The sequence below is a fragment of the Elgaria multicarinata genome, chromosome 21 (genome assembly GCF_023053635.1).
Source record: "Elgaria multicarinata webbii isolate HBS135686 ecotype San Diego chromosome 21, rElgMul1.1.pri, whole genome shotgun sequence".
Lineage (NCBI taxonomy): Eukaryota > Metazoa > Chordata > Lepidosauria > Squamata > Anguidae > Elgaria > Elgaria multicarinata.
Window position 1 is genome coordinate 9,728,039 of NC_086191.1, and position 20,254 is coordinate 9,748,292.

General features: G+C 53.9%; 1 protein-coding gene across 2 annotated transcripts in view; it reads left to right on the forward strand.

Annotated features, from left to right (window-relative positions):
* The first annotated feature begins 555 nt into the window (after positions 1–555).
* Positions 556–20,254, forward strand: part of EFNA3 (ephrin A3) — a 41,455-nt gene continuing 21,756 nt past the window's right edge. For both annotated transcript variants that reach the window (XM_063145594.1, XM_063145595.1), the window contains exon 1: positions 556–790. In XM_063145594.1, the coding sequence (XP_063001664.1) occupies positions 663–790 (128 nt within the window). In that variant the 5' untranslated portion in view covers positions 556–662. The remainder of the gene's footprint in view (positions 791–20,254) is intronic.

Consider the following 20,254-nt stretch of genomic DNA (forward strand, 5'->3'; position numbering starts at 1 on the left):
GCCTTGCATCGAACGACACCGTTCTCCAAGCTGCAAGGAGAAAGGAAATGTGGTGTGCGTATGGGGTTGGTGGGTGTCTCCAAATGTACGGAGCAATAACTGCACTTTGCTTATGCTCGGAGCCCTTCCTTCCCTGCAGTGATTTCCTCGGATCCCCACCTTGCATCAAATGACACAAAGGTGTCCTCTGACTCTTAGGGAGAAAGAGAGGAAAACTGTGTGTATGTGTGTGTGCGGGGGGGGGGGTCTCCAGAAGCCCCCCCCCGCCTGGAGAGGGGCGACCGACGAAGGGGGCGGGGCGTAGTAGCCTGCCACGGCCCCGCCTCCCCAGCCGGCGACCACCCCTTCGGGCAGGCCAGGGAGAGTGCGCACGAGGGCGCCCCGCTCGATGGCGAGGCGGGCGCGCGGGCAAGGGCGCAGCGTGGGGAGCCCGTGGGAAATCGCGGGCGCGCGCAAGGGGGCGGCGCGCGGGCGCGCGCAAGGGGGCGGTCCCCGAGCCGGAGGCGCGTGGGGAGGGGAGAGGAGGAGGAGGAGGAGGAGGGGCCTCAGCGGCGCTGGGGGCTCCGGCGGCGGCGACGGCTTGTTCTTGGCTCGGCTCTGGCTCGCCTGTCTCCGCTGCGGGGCTCTCGGTCGCTCGTGGCGCGGCGCTCCGGCCAGGCGGGATGGCCGCGCTCCTGCTGCCCCCGCTCGCCCCGCTGCTGCTGCCCCTGCTGCTCGCGCTGCTCGGCCACGGCCCCGCCGGCAGCCTCGGCAACCGGCACGCGGTGCATTGGAATAGCTCCAACCCGCAGTGAGTACCGGCCCGATGGAGGGAAGGGGAGGCGTGGAGCACGGGGGCCATCGGGGCTCAAGGAGAACAGGGATCAGGCGGAGGGGGAGGGGGAGGGGAGGGCGATCTGGACCCCCGGAGGGGGGGTGTTAGGAAGAGGGTCGAAGGGGGGAGGGCGCGCGCGCGCGCGTTGCGAAGGGGGGCGCGCGCGGGGGGAAGATTCGGGCGAGGGCACGTGCAGCGGGGATCGGGGTCTTTGGAGGAAGGGGGCGCGCATCGCAGTACCTGGGGATGTTAGGAAGGATTGTGGAGGGGTGGGGTGTCTCCTTTTTTGTCCGTATTTTTGAGAGAGGGGCCCCTTGCCTCCAATGGAGGCTTCCGCTCCTCTTCCCCACTCCCTCCTTCCCCCCACCCCCAGTCTGGCGGCTGTCTGGACTGGGACCCCCGTCTCTCCTCCCTCCCTCCCTCCGCTGACCACCTCGTCTCTCCTCGTCCTTCTCACCTGTACCCTTCTCACCCACCCCACCCCCTCTCTGGATCCCGCCCTGCCCCTCTTCTCTCCCCAGACCTAGACAGAAGGGGGGCTCCGTAGCGCTTTGAGTCGTGGAGTGGGGGGGAGGACACTGTCTGCGCTGTTCTCCCCCGCCCTCTAGACAGGGCTCCTTTCTGCCCACCCTCGGTTTTCCTTTCAAGGTTTTCCTTAGTTCAGATTGCGGGGGGGGGGGGGGACCGGGGCAGGAGGACTCGGGGGGGGGGGGGCAAAAGAACGTGCCGTGTGGACGTGTGCCTTTTGCGCCGTGAGCACCACCGCTCTGCAACACCATTCGGGGGGGTGGGTGTTGCTCTGTGCCCCCTTGGTTTACTGCCGCTGGCTGGCTCCTGTGAAACTGACTTGCTATGCCCCTCCCCCCCTCTTGCCGAAGACCGAGTGCCCAGTGCTGTATCTGTGTGGCATGACCTATTTTCCCCCCCTTTGAGCCTAGGTGTGACTCCGTGTGACAGCCAGCGGGGTCGTGGCTGGGGGGTGGGCTGTGAGACGGGCACAGCCACCTAGGAGATCTGCGCGCGCACACACACACACACACACACACACACACCGTGGGTGCGGGACTCCGGTGCTCCCTGTGTGTCTCCCATCCCCAGAGTACCCTGTGGCACGTGCCCAGGCAACGCCGGCCCTCCGCTGGGAACTGGGCGAGGTATAGAAAACCGGAGAGGGTGCCGGGTGTTTATTGCAAAGCCGAACCGGCGAGGTGCCAGGGGAGGATCTGTCCCTTCTGAACACTCATGCGGGGATCGGGGGAAGGGGGGGGCGAGCGTGTGTGTTGGTGTGCATGTGTGTGTGTGTGACGCGCACTGTCTGGCAGATGCCTGATCATTTCCACCTCTTCAGGCTTGGCATTAGAGGTGGCTGGCGGCTCGGGTGCGGGCATATGCCGTTCACTCGTCTATGGTGCCACATTCCCGCTCGGGCCCTTTCTTGTGAATCTGACAAAAGAAGCGGCTGGTGGTGTGTGTGTGTGCGTTGGGGGGGGGGCAAGTCAAAGAACCCTTTGCCCATCCCTGCTGACCAAACAGGGGCGTGATGGCGGCTGGCTGTTGGTACCCTCGTGGTATGAAAGCTGCAGGGTTTACCTGGGGAAGGAAGGGGAAAGTGTGCCTGTTTTCTTTGGCTGTGGTTGCTGGGCTGGTGGTGGCAGTGGGGGGGCGGGCAGGGGGGAGGAATGGAAGGGATTTCTCTCACCCCATCCACACGCACACCCCTTCTCAGTTTTGTTTTGCTTCAGAAGCGCAAATCAGGGCATTTGGCCTCGCTCCCGTGACTGGTGGGCTCCATGTAAACACGCAGGCGGTCGGAAGCGGTTCAAAAGGGGAGGGGATTTTCTGCCTCTCTCCCCCCCCCACCAGCACTTTAGCATGAGTCAAACTCGAAGTTGGAGCTCCAAGGAGGGGGGGGCGGGCTGGTGGTTGTATTTTGAGAGCTGGGAGAGGGCTCGTGGGCCTCTGCCTGTTTTGCTGCTGCTTCTGCATTCTTGTGTGGTCCTGTTGGGTCGCTTGTGGCCGGCAAACGTGGCCGCTGGGAGGCCAGTTCACGACGAAGCTGTCTGGCATTCCTCGCACTGCCCAGGCAGGACACTGGGGCTGTGGCGGCGTGACGAGAACAGTGGCCAAGACGTGGTTGCCAGCTGTATGGGAAGCCCCCGCCCCCTTTTTATCAACAGCGGTAATGTCTGTGAAGAGAAGACCCCCGCCGATTTCTCGGATCTGGGGCTGGACTGCCCCCCACAGCATGTGGTACCTCTGTGGCAGATGCCACTGTGTGGCTTTTTTGGCCACTGGTTCCACCAATGCCTGGCCTGGCCGGCCTTCCCCTTTCACGATAAATTGCAGAACCATCAGTGTGTGTGTGTGTGTGATTTTTCTTCCCTCCACCCCCTTCATTTTTAAATCAGTGGGGTTTTTAAGTAATAACCTAGAAATTGTCATGGCCGCCAAGCGACGCTGCGGGGAGCCGGATCAATGGGGGAGTTAACGGATCCTGAGCCGCATCTGTAATGCCTCTCGCATGGGGTAAGCTGGAGACGCAGTTGCCAAGCCGTGGGGGAAGTCGAGGCAGCAGTGTCAAGAGGGCGGCGCTGGACTGGGGCCTGTGAACGGCAGCAATGCAGTTTGAATGCAGGCAGCCGGCCCTTTGGATCCGTGGTTCCTTTGGCCCAATTGGCGAGGGCCCGGCTCCTGCTTTGGTGGCATTTGCGCCGTTTTGCGTCCACGGCTTCCATTTTCTCTGAGATTTGGCCATTCACCGAAGCTGGGAGGGAGAGACAGAGCAGGAATGTGCATGCGTCCAACTGTAATCCTCCACCTCCCAACCACACACACACGCACACCCATCCTGTCTGTCTGTCCGGCCTTGCACGTCTGGGTCTCACGCCCTCCGTTCGTTCCCTCTCTCGCTCCTCTTTTGTGTCGAGGGAGCACCATCTCCTTTGAGAATGTGTTCTGAGGCGGAAGCCCAGGCCCCATAAATTGTGCCTCTGAATCGGGCGCTGGCGGGCACCGCACAATGGCGGAGCGGCTGATGCGGGGCGTCCTTTGCTGGGACCACCCCACCCACCCTTCCTGTGGCCAACGCTTTCTAACCTGGCCTGACTTTAGTGATGTGTGTGGCAGGCGGGCGGGCATGAAGGAGGGAGGGGGGTACAGTTGGAAGCGAAAGGATGGTTGCTAGGGAGCTGCACAAAAAGACTCAGGTACAGTTGCTCCGCAGAGCCTGACCCACAATGCACTGGGTTTCCTTGGCGGTGGTGGACACAGAACAGGCCTAACCTGGTAAGGGCCTGGCCTGGCTTGTTTTCTGTGGAGGCTCTGCACCAAACACCCCAATTTGAGCCTGTCCTCACTGCCATGGTTACCTGTCTCCTCTCAGGCCTACCTCCTTAACAACCAGACTGTTGCTTTCGTCCAGGAGATGTGGATCCTTTCTCCCGCACCCCACAAGCCTCGCTGTAGGTGCTAGACCTCTGTTTTTATGGCGAGCCGAAGTGAGAAGGGGGGGCCCTGCCGCAGAGCCGGGTTGCCGGCGCGTCGGGGATATTTATGGCGAAGCAGTGCGGCAGAGCCGGCCCCGTGGCAGCCGCGCGGCGGCGTACCCTTGCGCTGGGCTTTTGGGGATAAATTATCGGTGGAATTGGTCCTTGTGGACCTGGCTACTGGGTGTCAAGCAAGTCGTAAACAAGGCTCTGTGAGACCCACACACCCTCCCCCCTGCTCCTGTTGTGTAGCTGCTTTTGAGGCGTGTCGATCCGCCGCCGGCCGTCAGGGCTGCGGCAGGACACCTTCCTTTGGGTTCGGGGAGATTGCCCCATTCCTGGAGCAATTCTGGAGATTGGGTTTTTTCTTATTGCCTTCCTCCTCCTCCAGAGTGTAGACCGTCGTCCCCCCCCCCCCGTTCCCCTGGAGATCTATTAAAGAGGCTGCCTTTGCCTTCTGTACACAGCTTGTTTGTATTTGTGAATATCGGCTTCTCCTCTCCCATTCGTGCTGGTCTGGGTTCCTTCCACCCAGGTTCTGAGGACGAATGAGCTTTATGATCTATGCGCTGCGTCTCGCCTTGTTGATGCGGTACCTTTTACACACACATGAACGTACGTGTCCCAGTGGCCTAGCTTTGCCTTATCTGTGTCACTGTTCTTGGTGTTGGAAACCAACCTCACGGGATGGAGTCTATGTTGGCTTTGGGACCTTCCCCCACCCCGCCTCCAACTCCATTCCCTAACCTCTCCACGTTCCCTCCTTCCACCACCATAAAGACCCGCCATCACAGGAAACAACACCTCGTTTTCCCTGGAGCCAGCGTTTCTGAAATCGGGTGCCAGATTCCAAAATACTTTGGGGGTTTTAGGTGCTAGGGTAAACCAGAGTCTGGGATTTGTCCAGCTCCGACCTTTTTCTCCCCCCCCCCCACGCCCCGCTCCGTGATTCTAATTCTCTCCAGCGCCATAAATGTTGTAATGGTGGTCTGTCTCACTGTCCGTCCCTTTTACACTCTTGCCGGTTCTGGGGTGGGGTTTGTCGGTTTGCCTGCAGCAATTCCGTGGTCTGCTCCCTGAATTCTCCGGGGTTTATGTCCCTCTTCCTTTCTAAGCAGGTCCTCATGTCACTGGTGTGCGTCTGTGCGTGTGTGTGTGTGTTTTCTGGACAAGGGCAGATGTGACCGGTATGCTGATGAGCTATGGAGCTGCTGATTGGTCCGGGATAGGTAGAGGAGGGTCCTGCATACATCAGGTCTATAGATCTCTTGACCTTATTTCTGAGTCTTAGGGGAGCTCTCCCCACGACGATCAAATACCCCTTTAAACGGAGAGCTATTTGGGATAAACTTCCTGCCAACACACACACATGCAAATAAAATATATAGTATCATCTGTATATATATTTATTTGAAGGCTTATCATTCTCATGGCTTCAAAGCAAAGGGCAGTATTAAAACATGAGCATTTAAGGAACGGTGCACAAAATAAATCAACCTTGCCTTCACAGGAGAGAGCATAATACCAAGATAATTCCATCCTTGCAAAAGTTGGGAGGGGGAAATCTTTTAGGAGCTGCCTTTGAATATTTAGGGTCTACCACCATAGATCAGTCTTCCTTCCCAAACCCAGCATGCTCTAGATGGCTTGGACTACAGTCTCTGTCATCCCCGGCCAGCATGGCCAAGGATGGGAGTTGTAGTCCGGCGTGTCTGGAGGGTGCTGGGTAGGGGAAGAATGCTGTAGAGGGAGGGTGGGGTTTTTTGGGGGGGGGATATTGCCTTTTCATGGGCTGATCCAAGGTTATCGAATTCATTCTCTGAAGGCATTTCTGTGCAGGAAATGGACACGCAAACCACGTGGGATGTTCTCACGTGTGGCGTTTCCTGGCACATGAATGTGCTGTGTAGATGTCACCGATTTGGATTAAGGAGAAAGATGTTTGACTCCCTGCTCAACTATGATGCTTGGTGGGTGACCCTAAGCCATGTTCTCTCTTTCTCTCTCTCAGTGGCAGAATGCACGTTTCACATGCAGAATCACGTAAAGAGCTAGTGTGTTGTCTAGAGGTTAGAGGGCTGGGCTGGGACTCAAGAGATCTGGGTTCTAGTCCTCCGTTAGCTATAAAGCTCACTGAGTGACTTCGGGGCCAGTTCCTCATTCTAAACCTAAGCTACTTCACAGGGCTGTTGTAAAGATAAAATGGAAAGGAGGAGGAGGAGGAGGACTTTGTAAGCTACCTTAAAGGGATATAAATGTAATAATAATAATAATAAAATAATAAAAGACGGTCCTGGGTTCAGGCCCTAGTGTAGAAAGTAGTAGGACCAAGTAAGGCTATGTGCCCCAGTTGCTGGGGAACATGGGTGGGAGGGGGCTGTTGCACCCATGTCCTGCTTGAGGGATGCTGGTCAAGAGTTGGTCGGCCACTGTGTGAACAGAGTGCTGGGCTACGTGGTCCCTCGGTCTGATCCAGCATCGGGGCTCTTCTTACGTTCTCATGGCCTGACTTGGTAGCAGGCAGCTTCCTATCTGCCTGTTTAATTCATGTCTTTATCAGGACAGGAATCCTAAGGCGCAATGCTGGGAGTTGTAGGACATTTTTCTGTCTGGACACACATCGGATTGCGCCCTTATTTTATTTCTAGGAGAAGGCCTGTAGCTCAGTGGGGGAACACTTACTTTGCGTGTAAAAGGGCCCAGATTCAACGTTCAGCATCTCAGGCAACGGCTGGAAAAGACTCTTGTCTGAAACCCGGGAGAGCCGCTGCCTGTCAGTGTAGGCCAGACTTCCCCAATGATTGGTTATGCTGGTTGGGGCTGATGGGAGTTGTAGTCCAAAACATCTGGGGAGGCACCACATTGGGGAAAGCGGTGTCAACAGAATTGAGTTAGAGACCGTGGTTCTAACTCTGTATGTGTCACGTTCCCGCGTTCCTCAGCTGCCTTACCTGCCTGACAGGTAGGATGTGAAAGGGCTCGTCGTCCAGGTCACCTGTGGCAAGTCAGAAACCCCATAAAAGGAAGCTCCATAAAACTTGGTTGCTTTTTATTATTCCACTGCTTTCACATCACCAATGGTTCTCATAGATTTGGGTAGCTGAACTGGCTGGAAGAGATGATGGGCTAGGAACTTGCATGGGCTGATTTGCCAAGCTCGGGGAATAACCCCAGGCACGCTGCACGGAGCTCCTTGGAAGAAGTCATAAAGACAAACAAGCTACAAAAACGAACAAACGAAGCCCGGGTATATAATTGTCACGCCCACATCACACCGGTGGCCAGGATGCATACCATGTCCTCGGCAGATGGGCCTCTTGGATTAAGGTTCCGTAATGCATGGCAGCGACATGTCACAGGCGCCATGGCTCATGGGGAGAGCTCCCGCTTTGCATGCAGAAGGTCTCAAGTTCGATCCCCGGCGTCTCCAAGGAGGGCTGGGAAAAATTCCCTCCTGAAACCCTGGAGAACCACTGCTGCCAGTCAGTGTTGACAATATTGGGCTAAATGGACCAAAGTTCTGACTCCATATTAAGCAGCTTCCTATGGTCCTAGGAAATTAAATGGCATGGCAATCAAATGCTATGGGACCTGTGTGAGCAGCTCTGAGGTTTTGGAAGAATTTGTCTGTCCTGGGAGCTAGTGCCGTTTTGTGACAATCGAAGAATTATTTAAGCCTACCGCTTCTGCAGGCCACTAAAAGGGCTGGTATTGCATAGAGGCTTAGCTGATATTCCCAGTTCGAATAGCACTTCTCCCGTGACCTCCCTAGATCCAGAGTAAGCACCCTGGTATCCTCCATTTTTTAAAATATATTAACATTTATATACTGCCTGGTCTACTAGAAAGCCATCAAGATGGTGCGTAGTATTTACATGAAAGGCCCTTCCGTACCAAACAAGCAAACGTGTGGGTTGGCAGATGTGGTCAGACGCTCTTAGATGGTGCTGTCGCCTTCCCACAGAGCTCCGTGCGAGAGAGTGTTCAGTGGCGCTCACATGAGAGGGTGCATCACATTAAAGCAGGCCCTTCGTCTCTTCTGGATGGTTTTTCTAGGGCTGTGAATGTCTGCCATGCTGAACTAGAAGCCTTTGAAACTGGAGTAGGCATCCTGGTGGGAGTCGTAGGCCAAAACATCCGGGTCATTTCAACCTTTCAGAATGGGGGGAAATTGCACGGAAGCCAAGAAACCCCTCAACGATAAGTGGGTGGGTTCGGAGAAGGGGCGTGGCCATTTGGGGAACCCCAGGTGGGGTAGGTTTAGCCCCCAGGGCTGAATTTCTATATCCCTGGTCTAAAAATTCGTGGTCTGGCATCTGCTCCACAGCACAGCAGCCCCTCTGGAAACTCATGTCATCGTTTTTGGCCTCGTGGGACATTTGGGTTAAGGTTCTTGGCCCACCTGTGGTCAGTAGGTGGCCTTCCATCCATTTAGGAGAAGCAGCAATCTGAGCTTTACATAGTGGCTGACAAGCCAGTCTGAAGCACAGGGCCGGCCCTTCCATGACGCAGAGTGAGGTGGTTGCTTCAGGCGGCAAATATTGGGAGGTGGCCGCAAAGTATCGGGAGGAGCGACCTGCCTTGTATCTCCAAAGGTAGCCTTCTCCTTTCTGATGTGGTGGAGGATGTTGAAGATTGACTTCCCTGCTGGTCCAGTCAGCTTTTGTACCTGGAACGGGGGAGTGTGCCATTTTGTTCTCAGGCACCAAAATGTCTAGCGTCACCCCTGTTGAGGCATATCCCAGGACCCCCCCCCCAACCTGGCGCCTTCCGGATGTGTTAGAGACTCCCAACTCCCATCATTCCCAACCCCTAGCCATGCCGCTTGAAGGAGATGATGGGGGCTCTAGCCTTGACACATCATAAGAGCTCTTTTAGGTATGCTCGGTGACAACTATGTCTTGCATATGCACATGCTCACTCGTTCTCTCATCCTCTCTGTTGGCACATCTCTCTGCCGCCCATGACCTCTCCTGCGATTCTCCTTTGGGCACACCTAGGCGTTCTTGTACCTTTCGCAAGGGCCGGTTGCGGGGAGGCGGCTGGGCGTGTGCCGTTTCCCGGTGGCTGGGGTGGCGTTGCTGAAAGGAAAAGGTGTGCTGCTTCTCTCCTTGTTTTCCTTTCCACGTTCCCGCCTCCTTTGCCTCACGGTGGGCCGCTACAAGGAATGGAGGCCCAAGCCTCTGCCCACCCCTGTCCACTGCTTCTTACTAGTAACGCTCCATTTCTGGCACCGTAACACTGCCGCTGCCCCTCAAATGTGCTAGAACCCGGAGATAGAAGAGGAGTGGTCCCTGGCTGGTGTTTTTAAGGCCTGTGCCACCCGATTCCTACCCGTGGAGAGCATGAACCCACCTCTGGACACTGGGTCTGGGTGTTTCGGAAAGCTGGCTCACTCCCATCGCCCTGCGTCTGTCCTTGCGATGTTACGCAGGTGATCCTTGCGGACAGCCATCTGCTAGTGGCTCAGTGTCCTGTGCAGAAGTGTCCCTCGTAGGAGTTTTGCCATGTCTGAAACAGTTGCAGTTAAACAGACAAGACGGGTGGAGAAAGGAGAGGACAGGAACAGAGATGTGCATATCTGGGGAGGAGCTGTAAAGCTGCTCCTGAGGGTGGCCTGTGCTGTGCCAAATGCACACACCTTGTTAGCTGTCTTCCCTTAAGCTTGAAAGGAAGGGCGGTAGCTCAGTGGTAGAGTCCCTGCAATGCCTGCAGAAACTCCCAGGTTTCTATTCCATGCTAAGGACTACTATTTAATTTGAAAGAACTGGTGCTTGAGCTTGCTTACTCCTCTTCCCTCCTGTCCCCTGTTTCCTTTTGTGTCATGTCATTTAGTTATTGCAAGCTACCAGGGATTGGAAGGGGGGGAAATTCCACTTGAAATTGTACCAAGATGCGGTAGGCGGTGACCCTGCAGGTGGATTATATTGAGCTCCCGGGAGCCTTCAGATGGTTTTTGTTCATTGCTTGCAGTGCGCTAGTGCACCCCAAAGATACAGCGTTTGGAAATCGTGGCTTTGGGCTGTAGCCAAAACCGCGACAGAGCCAGGTGGTATCGTGAAGACAAACGCATTTGTTGTGACGTAGATCATTCTGCGAGGCGGGCAGTGTTACCCTCGGTGAGTGTGCGTGTTTCACACCATCTTTTCCTGAGAACACCTCATTTTCACTTCTTCATTGCATTGCAGTCGCTGCTCATGACCTGTGTTAAATTCGGTCTCGTCCCCTCGTTTTTTCTTTGCGTGAAGGCGTCTCTTGCACGGAAAGCGAAAAACCAGCTTTTGGATGCTCTGGTGATGCCTGGCTTTCTCTCTGCTTCCCGAAAATGATAAAAAGCAGATACCTGAGAATTCGTACACCAGTTCACTGTGGTTCCCTGCCCCCTTTTCTTCAAGAATTTGCCAACAGCATGCCAGGAGAACTCCCATAGGGAAATAATGGCCTCCGAGTGACTGTCTTGCCCTGCTGTCTCTCTGCACGATAACCTGTTCTGGTCTTGCTTCTTCCTGGATCAGACTTTTAGTGGCGCTGGGAATTTCTGCCATATCTTTGTACTGGGTGCGACCGGATAATTTCGACGCTCGTTTCTGTGGAGGCGCAACAGTCCCCAGGGGGAGGTGAAGCCAGCTGTGTTCCAGACTCACCTCCTTCCAATCTGAACTGTGACCTGTACAGGTGAGGGTGTGCTAGGCTGGATTAATGTTATACCTATTGGTCTAAAAGCAAAGCTTTTCATATTCAAGTTGAGAGCCCATTGATTGATTGATTGATTATTAATCATGTTTACATTAATAATCAATCAATGCAGCTGTTTCTCGCCACCTCCACCTTTGATTTTCACAACAACCCTGAAAGGTAGCTTATAGAGAGAGAGACAGACAGAGAGTAATAAGGGTCAGGGGAGAGACTGTTTTAAGATCACCCTCCATAGCTGAGTTGGGATTCCCAGATGACGGCAGACCTGCGTGGAGAAACCGTATAAAATGGTACAATACAGGTGATTGCAAGAGCGGCATGTTGCAGTTGGGGCATGGCAGATAGTAGATCAATATCTATTGGTAGATCTCCGGGTGAATAGCAGTAGATCAGCTTGGATTTCTGATTCCCAGTTGTTTAGCAACGGCGGTAAGTTAGCAAGGATTTACCGATCGATGGTTTGAACGTTAATTAAAACAAACAGCCTTTTTTCCCCTCCTGCCTAAATTAAGCCACTGAAACCAAGAACTTTTGTAGGGTGGGAACGGGAGGAGACGTGTTTACGAGCCCCAATTTTGGTACTGAAAGCAAAGTCCTGGGCTCGGGACTTGCTCAGAGGTGCCCTGTTCTGCAGTTCCTTGTTCTCCCTCCCTGAGATTCTATTTTGCGCCTGGCTCCGGCCGGTGGGAACTAGTGACGAAAGAAAGTAGGACCCACAAGTCTGAATTCTGCCCAGCCCTGATGTAGGCAGTACCAAGCGAAATGGATCGGTTGTCCGACTCCGGAGAAGGCAGCTCCCAACGCTCGTTTGTAAATCAACAATTCTTCTCAATCATGAGGACTAGAACTTTAGTTTATCTTTAGGGGAAGGGCGGTAGCTTTTCCCATGAAGATCCCGTGCTTTTTCCATGCAAAAAGTCCCTGGTTTGATCCCTGGAGGGAAAGACCCACCCCCTTTCTAAAACCTTGGAGAGCCTCTGCCAGTCAGTGCCGACAATGCTGGTCTGAGTCGGTATGGGGCAACGGTGGAGTTTGCCACTGTGTAAACAACGCCATCTGACCCTTTTGTACCTGTCTAAAGAGGGATTACACATCAGAGGCAGAACATCTCTCATTTTAATACCAGTTCAAGGAGCCTGCCCTTTTCACAACAGGGGAGGAATTCACACCAAGGGCAGCAAGGTGGCTTTGGGATGGGGGGAGATCAGAGAGGCGCAGTTTGGTTTTAACACTCCCAGCCGCCGCTGGTAGCAAGCAGCGAAGCGAGCAGCAGCCTTCGATCCAGATCGGCAAGGGTGGGGGAGTTTAATCCAGATTAACCCCAGGGTGGAGATTAAAGGGTTTTCCCCCCACTGCATTCATCTTAATCCTGTTAAGCAAAGCCGTTCTCCCTCCCCCTTTCTCCTCGCACCGGTTTCTTCTTCTTTATTATTTTCTCGTCGTTTCGCCTGTCTCCGTTCGTAGAACCGAACCCGCCAGGCGAAGAAATCTCGAACCGGGATCAGAGCAGAGTAAGACTCCTTGCCCGGCAAACACCGAAGCACCATGGTCCTCTCCCCACGAAGGCTGGGGTCGAATTTAGTACTAGAGTGCATCGGCGGAGGCCAGAGATTTTATTTTAGGGCTATTTAGTTTGGGTTTCGTTTCTTGGCTTTGGGGCGGGGGAAGACGAGCAAGAAGAAAAAGCAAGCTCTAAGCCTTTGGTAGGACCGGCCGCGATTCACAGAGTTTTGCACGAGGTTCGGAGATCCGTGGGGGTCTTCGCCGGGCAGCGCTGGAGAGCGTTCTGCCATACGGCTACTGCTCATGATGGCTGTGAGTTTCCTCTACTATTGCAGGCAACGGGTCAGGTGTTAAGGGTTAAGGGTTGGTTTGATCGGGCATCTACCAGGGGCCCACACCTCAGCAGGGGCCCACGGGCAAGAGCCCCCTGGACTTGCTCCTCCTCTTCCTCATTGCCACCTGCTTGTTCGCCATCTTCTTGCCCTGGCGCAGACAACAGTGTTGGGGAAAGTAAGGAGTAGCAGAAGATGCCCACGGTGAGGCCAGGAAGCAACTTTTTCTTTACTTTCCTGCATGATGAACAGCTGTTCAGCAACAGGGTGGGGAAGAGGACCGAATGCCCTAACATTTTCCAGGTTTTTAAACTGAAAAATGTATTTTTCAAAGGGACATGCGTAGAGAGCATTGGACGCCCGGGACCCCCGAGACAGGCTTTGGGTCTCCTCCAGCACAGCTCTCCTGATGTGGCACCAATCCAATATCTTGGGCAGGCTTAAAACCTTAGTCTAATAATGGTACGAGACTTCGTTTGGGAGACGCAATGTGAGCTGCCCCCAGATTTTGTGTGTGGGGGGATCAGTGCGGTGGGCTTGCTTTTGCACTGGACAAATCTCCGTAGCTGAAAACAGCAGGGCTCCTTCCAAAGATCCTTTCCCACTCCCCCCGTTTTGTCCTCGCAACAACCCTGCCAGGTTGGCTGGGCTGGAAAAAAGCGTCTGGCCCGCAGTCACGCAGTGAGCGGGGATTCGAAACTGGGTCTCCCTGCACTCTTGCTGCTACGCTGCAACTTGTTGAAGTAACCTCTCCCGGAATTTCTCAGGAGTCAAGATGGAATCGTGGCTGGAGAGAGGACTGGGTTTGAACCCCGACTCAGCCAGGAAGTGGGGTGAGAACTTGCCTCCTTTGAAATTCTACACAACCGCTGGAGCAGAGTTCAGGAATTTTGTCCAGGTCGCACGGTAGTTCTGACGCATGTGCCTGGGCTTCAGGGGCGAGGAAAGCAAGCCTGTGTGTGAATCGTTCACATTTTGACGCGCCGGGTTGAAATGCTGGAGTCGAGTCTGGAGGGGGCAGAAACCACGCCGTTTTCGGAGGTCGTTTGATGGGGGCAAAGGGGTGGGGAGTGTTTGGTTCCGGGTCAGAGCTCAGGGCGGCGATGTGCACTGCCAACAAAACTGTGGCTCCCTGCGGTCTGAGGGCGCCTGAGCCTCGGCCGTGGAAAGAGCCTTGCCTGTTTGCGTTTATGTCAGCGGCGTTCAAATCTACCTTGTCAGGCCCATGAAGCGCCTCTTAAAGGAGTTGGTCGCCGTCCAGGAAAGGAATTGCTTGCGGCGGTGGCGATGGCACGAGGCGGCTAGGAACTGGAGGATTCTGGGTAGATTTGTGCTGAGGAACAGGATTTATGGGCGTGGAAGGTTTCCAGATATACATCTGTGGACAGCATTACTGGGGGTTTATCTCACTCTTGTTTGGAGGACTTCCACTGAAGCCCCGAGTACAGAGACAGAGAGGATGTTTTGGAGAGTGGGGTGTTGACATTGTGGAGTTGTGTCCCATCTTAAAAGTTTTTTTTGGCGGGGGGAGTTTGGTACATGGATTTTATTCATGCTGAATTATTTTTTTGTAAAGCTATTTCAGCAGGAGTTCCCCATGCATTTGCAAACAGGACCAAGGACCTTCCCCCCCCTTTTAAACCAAAAAATATATTTGGAGATAGAGAAATGCCTCCCCTTCACTCCCACCACCCCAACCAGCCACTGGAAACCTTATTCAGCAACTCCTTTGAATTACTATTTTTCTAAAGCTATTTCAGTAGGCGTCTCCTTGTATTTGCAATCATAAGGACTAGTGAATTGCTTCTTCTTTTTAAAAGCAAAGCAACCGAAAGTGTGGCATTCTCAGGAGAGCTCGGATGGAGGGATGCTAGCTGTGATCACTGCATGGAACTTCTCTGTGCAGGGGCAATCTGCCTGTCTTTTGGGGAGCAGAGGAGGGCAGCTGCTACCACGCCCCGCTTGTGACCATCCTTGGAAGCATCTGACTGGGACGTTGGACTCAACGGCCCCCTCGGCTTGATCCAGTTGGTCTGTTCTGAGACAGAATCTGATAACGTTTGGGGTGGCCTGGCCTAGAGTTGTCGATTGGAATGTCTAAAAATGGCCCTTCTCTGACTACAGCTTCCCCAGCATGGCTGGGGATGGTGGGAGTTGTAGTTTGGCACATCTGGAAGGGGGCCAGGTTGGGCAAGCTGCCTTACATCCTTAAGGGCTTGATTATGAACTGCAGTTCCACCCCCCTTCTGCGTCGGGAGTTGCTTGAGATGACTGTGAAAGGACAGCAGCCAGCTCTCTGAGGACGTGCTGAGTGCCTTCCACATCCGCCAGCCTCTGTGCACCCTATTAGGGATCTGGACCTTTGGATATTAGGCAGGCTGAATTCTGGACAGACCTGAGCCTGTATGCCTTTGGTTTTTGCATACAGCTGAGCTCGCTTGTTTGAGTTATCTGGCCTTTCCTTTCTCCCCCGCTGGACCGCTGGCCATGATCTCTACACGATCTGGTTGGCTCTTGGCCGGGTTCAGCCCTGGAAGCATCTCCACCATGGCCTACCTCCTTGCATCCTTCTCCTCCCTCTCCGATGGCTTGAGTTACCAGAAGTAAAAGCGCTAAGCTAAAATATGCAGGTATTTTGGCTCCATCCACCGCTGGAATGAACCCTTGGGCTGAAAGCGCCTCGGCTCTTGTGGGATAAAGGGAGCAAGGTTACAAGTTCCTGAGGAGGGCCGTTCTTTTTCGCGCTTGCACACTTGTGCGCGTTCCCACCCCCCTTGCCTTGCATCTGCCGTTACATTTTTTTCTGGGGGCTCAGAGCCAAAGAAGAGGCCTGCCGGATGGGACCAGAAGGGATCCATCTAGTTCAATGCCACGGTGGTCACCCAGATGCCTCTAGGAAGCCACTCCGGGCTGGACCAAGATTATCCTTTCGTTTTCAAAACCGAATGAAACCATGACAGCCTTGTAGCGGCGGATTCTGTCGGCTAAATTACACGCACGGTGCGAAGAAGCGCCTCTCTTTGCCTTGGCCTGAATCGACTGCCGCCCACGTTTCTGGGTTGTGGGAGGGGCAGGGAAAAGTGGGTAGGAGGCCTATTAAAGGGGGAGACCTGCTCTATTGGGCAACCCCAAAAGCACCATCTCAGCCATCTGCATTTACCAGTGGTTCGCAACTCCCGTTTTTCCACCAAAGGCTTTCTCTCTCAGGATTCCCCTGTGCCAAGAGTGGGTAAGTGGGAGGCAGCGCCAGCATCTAGGGTCGGCATGGTGAGGCAGCTGCCAAGGGCCCGCACTCCAGCGGGGGCCTACTGGCAAGAGCCCCCTCCTCCTTTTCCCCATTTCAATCTGATTGTTTGCTGCTGCGCAGACAACGGGGTTGCAAGAAGGAGATGCTCCGGCTTGCTTGCTCCCTGGCGCTCTGGCTGTCAGGAGGAAGCAAGGATGATCGAGAGGATGAGGAGCGGTAGTTGGTGGCCGTGGCGCTGAGAAAATGGACTCCCCGAGGGATGGGTCCCATTGAGAGCGTCTGTGCCATGGGCCGTCCGAAAGCTGGAGCCGGCACCATTGGGAGGCCTTGGTTCCCTTCCGCCGCAGCACCAGAGGAAAAGAAACCTTCAGCAGCTGCCCACGGCCTCCTCCTCCTCAGCATCCCTGGCGTTTCCACTTCAAGGCGTCTCTTATCTGCTTCAGCTCCGCCGCAGCAACGTCTTCAGAGGCCGCGAGCTGTTGAGTCTGAGAAGAACCCTTCAACGAGGCAGCCTCTCAGAGCCACGCGCCTCTGTGCCCGGAATGGTGGCTTGAGCTCTCCGGGCCGTCGAGAGCCAGGCCGGGAGGTTGAAAAAGCACGGGGTTTCCTTCCCAGCCCCGGGAAGGGAGCCGGAGGAAGCAGGGCTTCCAGGATTTGATCCTCCTGGCCCGGCCCACCTTTTGCCCTCAATAAAATGAAAACACCATCCTTCCCAAAGGAAAGTTGGGTTCGACAGCCATTTTTCAGCTTTGGAAGAAATACGTCTCAAGCCCTGTCCCACATCTGTGGGCTGTTTTCGAAGGCTGTCCGGTCTCTGCCCCACATGGGTTACAATCTGAAAATCTGCACGAGGAGAGATGCTGGAAGGAATCAGAGCACCACGGGTAAGCAGGGGAAGGATCGCGTCCTGTTTCAGACCGTTAAGTAACATAACTCTGACTTAGCTGCCGAGTTTTTACCTCCCATTTTTAACACTACTTCTTTCTTTTTTAAACTTTCCTTCCATAAGAAGCTCAAAGCATTATGCGTTGTGTGTGTGTGTGTGCGCATGCACGCATGCACGCAGCTACACACACCGTTTCCTCTTCACAACGACCCTGTGATGTAGGTCAGGCCTACAGACTTTGACTGGCCTGAGGCAGACAGCAAACCTTGTGGCTGAGTGAAAGTCTGAACCCAAGTCTCCAGAGTCCCCATCCCACCATCTCCTCAGCCAAAACGGCTCCCAGAGTGGTTTCCACATAATTAATAAAACTGGACAGTCTAAAAAGGCACGACACGCAAGGAAAAAGTGACGGGGAAGGCAAAGGAAAAAAAGAGAGGTCTTTCACCAGGGCTGCTGGAAAGGTCCTTCCCCCCCCCCCTCTCATCTCCCTCATTATAGCTTGCAGGAAGGACTGCTGGTGGTGACAATTGAGAGAGGAGGTTCCATCAAAGGCGCTGATGCAGCATGGCGTGTCATCAAGTCTGGGGGTGGCAGGAGGCGAGAAAACCTTGCACCCTGCTTTTTTTTTCCAATAAAGGAGGAACGAGGCCCTGAGGACAAGGCAGTTCCCCCAAACCTGGTCCCTATGATTCATGGGTGTCTCTACAGAGCCAGGTGGAAAAATTGTCCACAAAGGAAAGCGCAAGGTGTGTGTGTGTGTCTGAGAGAAGCGGGACCAAGCCCTTGGCTCTGCTGAGAATGTCAGACTTTTGTCTCTGGAAGATTTGAGCTATAATAACAAAAGAAGGTGCCCTTTTGAGCATGCACAGAGGGCTGGTTTTTGGAGTTTTTTGGGGTGTGCATCTTGTTTACCCTTTGGTTGCCTAAGCTGTCACATGGTTTTCGCATGTTCTGGGGCGCGGTCTTAGAATTGCCACTGTAGTGGGCTGTTAGCTGTAAATGGCGGTATGGAGCTTCCATGGCCAAGGGAAGGCTATCTCCGGATATCTAGTGCCGGGGGACAACTGGGAAGTTGTCTTTGTACTATCCTTACCGCAGGGGTGTAGAACTAAGGCCTACAAACCAAATCCGGTCCACCTGGGGTTGCCCAGATCTAGGGATGGGTGAACTCTACCAAGTCCTGGTCATGCTCTGCTCACCCGACTCCTGATGTTTGCCGACTCTGGTGTGCATGCGAGGGAAGCCTCCAGATGGTCTGTGGGCTCCCGGCAGGCATCATTTTGGGGGAGGTCTGAGAGCTGTGATTCGCGCAAATTCGCAGCTGGGATTATTTACGGCAATCGCGACCTGCACAAAACAACAGTCGCAAATAGCACAATTTGTGTAAAAATGCAGGTGCAAAGGACCATTTACGTCTGCAGTTTTGTGCAAATTGTGCTGTTTATGGCCACGAATTTGCGCAAATTGCTGTTCCTGTGAAGGTTAAGCAGGCGCGAATCTGCACGAATTGTGATTTGCGCAAATCAGGATTTGCACACATACACACACGCAAAACTAACTTGAAGTGCACCAAGCCAGCTCAGGTATCAATGAGCTGGCGTCTGGGGAGCTGAGCTGGCCAAACCTCCCCGAGCTTCACCCCCAAACTGGATTCCTCTAACATCTCTAGCTCCTTCCCAGCAACGAGGGCAGATTGGATGGCAGTACCTAAGTAGCACTTATGTAGCTTGCCTTCCCCCTCCTCCCTCCCCGTTCACTTTTCCTCTTGTGTCGTGCCTTTGGGATGGTAATCCTGAGTGCAGGGACTGTCGTCCTACTAAAGACTGGGGTAAAAATCCTTGTAACTAATTGAATAGCACGGAGCAGGCTGGATGCAGGAGTTGTTGGGGCAGGGTGTCCCGTGTGGGAACTCCCAGCCTCCACTCTGCAGCAGAAGTACCACCAGGGGCGGACCGTGCTCCCTTTCACTGCACGGGCCCTTAATTGAGTTGCCAGCTGCAGATTGATCGCTTAATTAAAACTCAATTAAAAATCCCATTGATCTTGTTAGCCAAAGCCGGTAGGTCTAGGATTTACGGAGTATTTGCCGGTATGGCCTGCGGTGGCCAGGAGGAAATATATAAGGGGCTCCTGTGCTCTTTTTTCTTCCCTCGGCCGGCTGACAAGTTTTCTATCCTCTTCATCTCTCCACCCCCACCCCAAATAAAAAGTCAGGTCATATTTTGTGATAGGGAGGGCATACTGGATGAACCTCCGTGTCCCACATCTCAGCGTTTGCTTCCGGCTCTTAAAACATCCCACCACTCTTGAGCGCTTTTGGCTTTTGTTTCATTTCAGACATTTTTCCCCCCTGTGGTTCTTCACAACAACAACCTTGCGAGGTAGGCTTGTCAGAGTCACTGGCCAGAGGTCAACGTGTGGCCCAGTGCGGGATTTGAACCTGAGTCGTGCAGGTCCTAGTCTGGCGCTCTAGCTGAGGTGCCTTCTGTATGCTTTGGACTACTTCTCCCATCAGCCCCAGCCAGCACGGCCAGTGGTCAAGGATTATGGGAACCGACATCCAAAACATCTGGAGGCCATTGAGTTTTGTCTACTCCTGCTCCTAAACCATCCTTCTAACTAACTGGAATAATAATCTAGTTCTCCTCTTCTCCCTCGCTCCCAATAATATATTTTACATGCCACAGCATTCCTAAGGAGGAATGTTTAAAAGAATTCCAGTTAGAAGAGCGGAAATCCGCATGGTAAATCAGTTTGCGAAATTTCTAGACCAGAAAAATGTCTAACTGGCTGACTACAACTATCTCTGTTGGTTATTTATGGCAACTTTTGCCGTGCCATTTGTATGTGCAGTTGTGCGCGAGGAGAATTCGTTGGAGAACTTTTTTTAAAAAAAATGGCAACTTAGGTTTGGCACCAGAAAACTCACCAGAGGGCCTATGTGGTTCCACTTTTCGCTGCTTCGGTTCCCCCCTCTGTGAAACAGGAACAATATTACCCGGCCTTATAGGATCGTCGCCGGGTATCCCATACCCCTTGCAATCTTTCTGTGCTGTCGGAGAAACTTGCTATCTGCTGCCGCTTGGAGTTTTGCTGGCGGAAGGTTGGCAACTGGCATCCCAATGGCTGAATCCGCCATCTCTTTCTCCCTTCCCCCTTCTCGAAGCAGCTTGGAAGAAGGGCGAACTGGAGACCCGAGCATACGGTTGAGAGGAGGGATCCTCCTCCAGCTTCTGCTTTGCTTTTCTCGCGAACGGGAAATTAATCAATCAATTAATGGATTTGCAATGA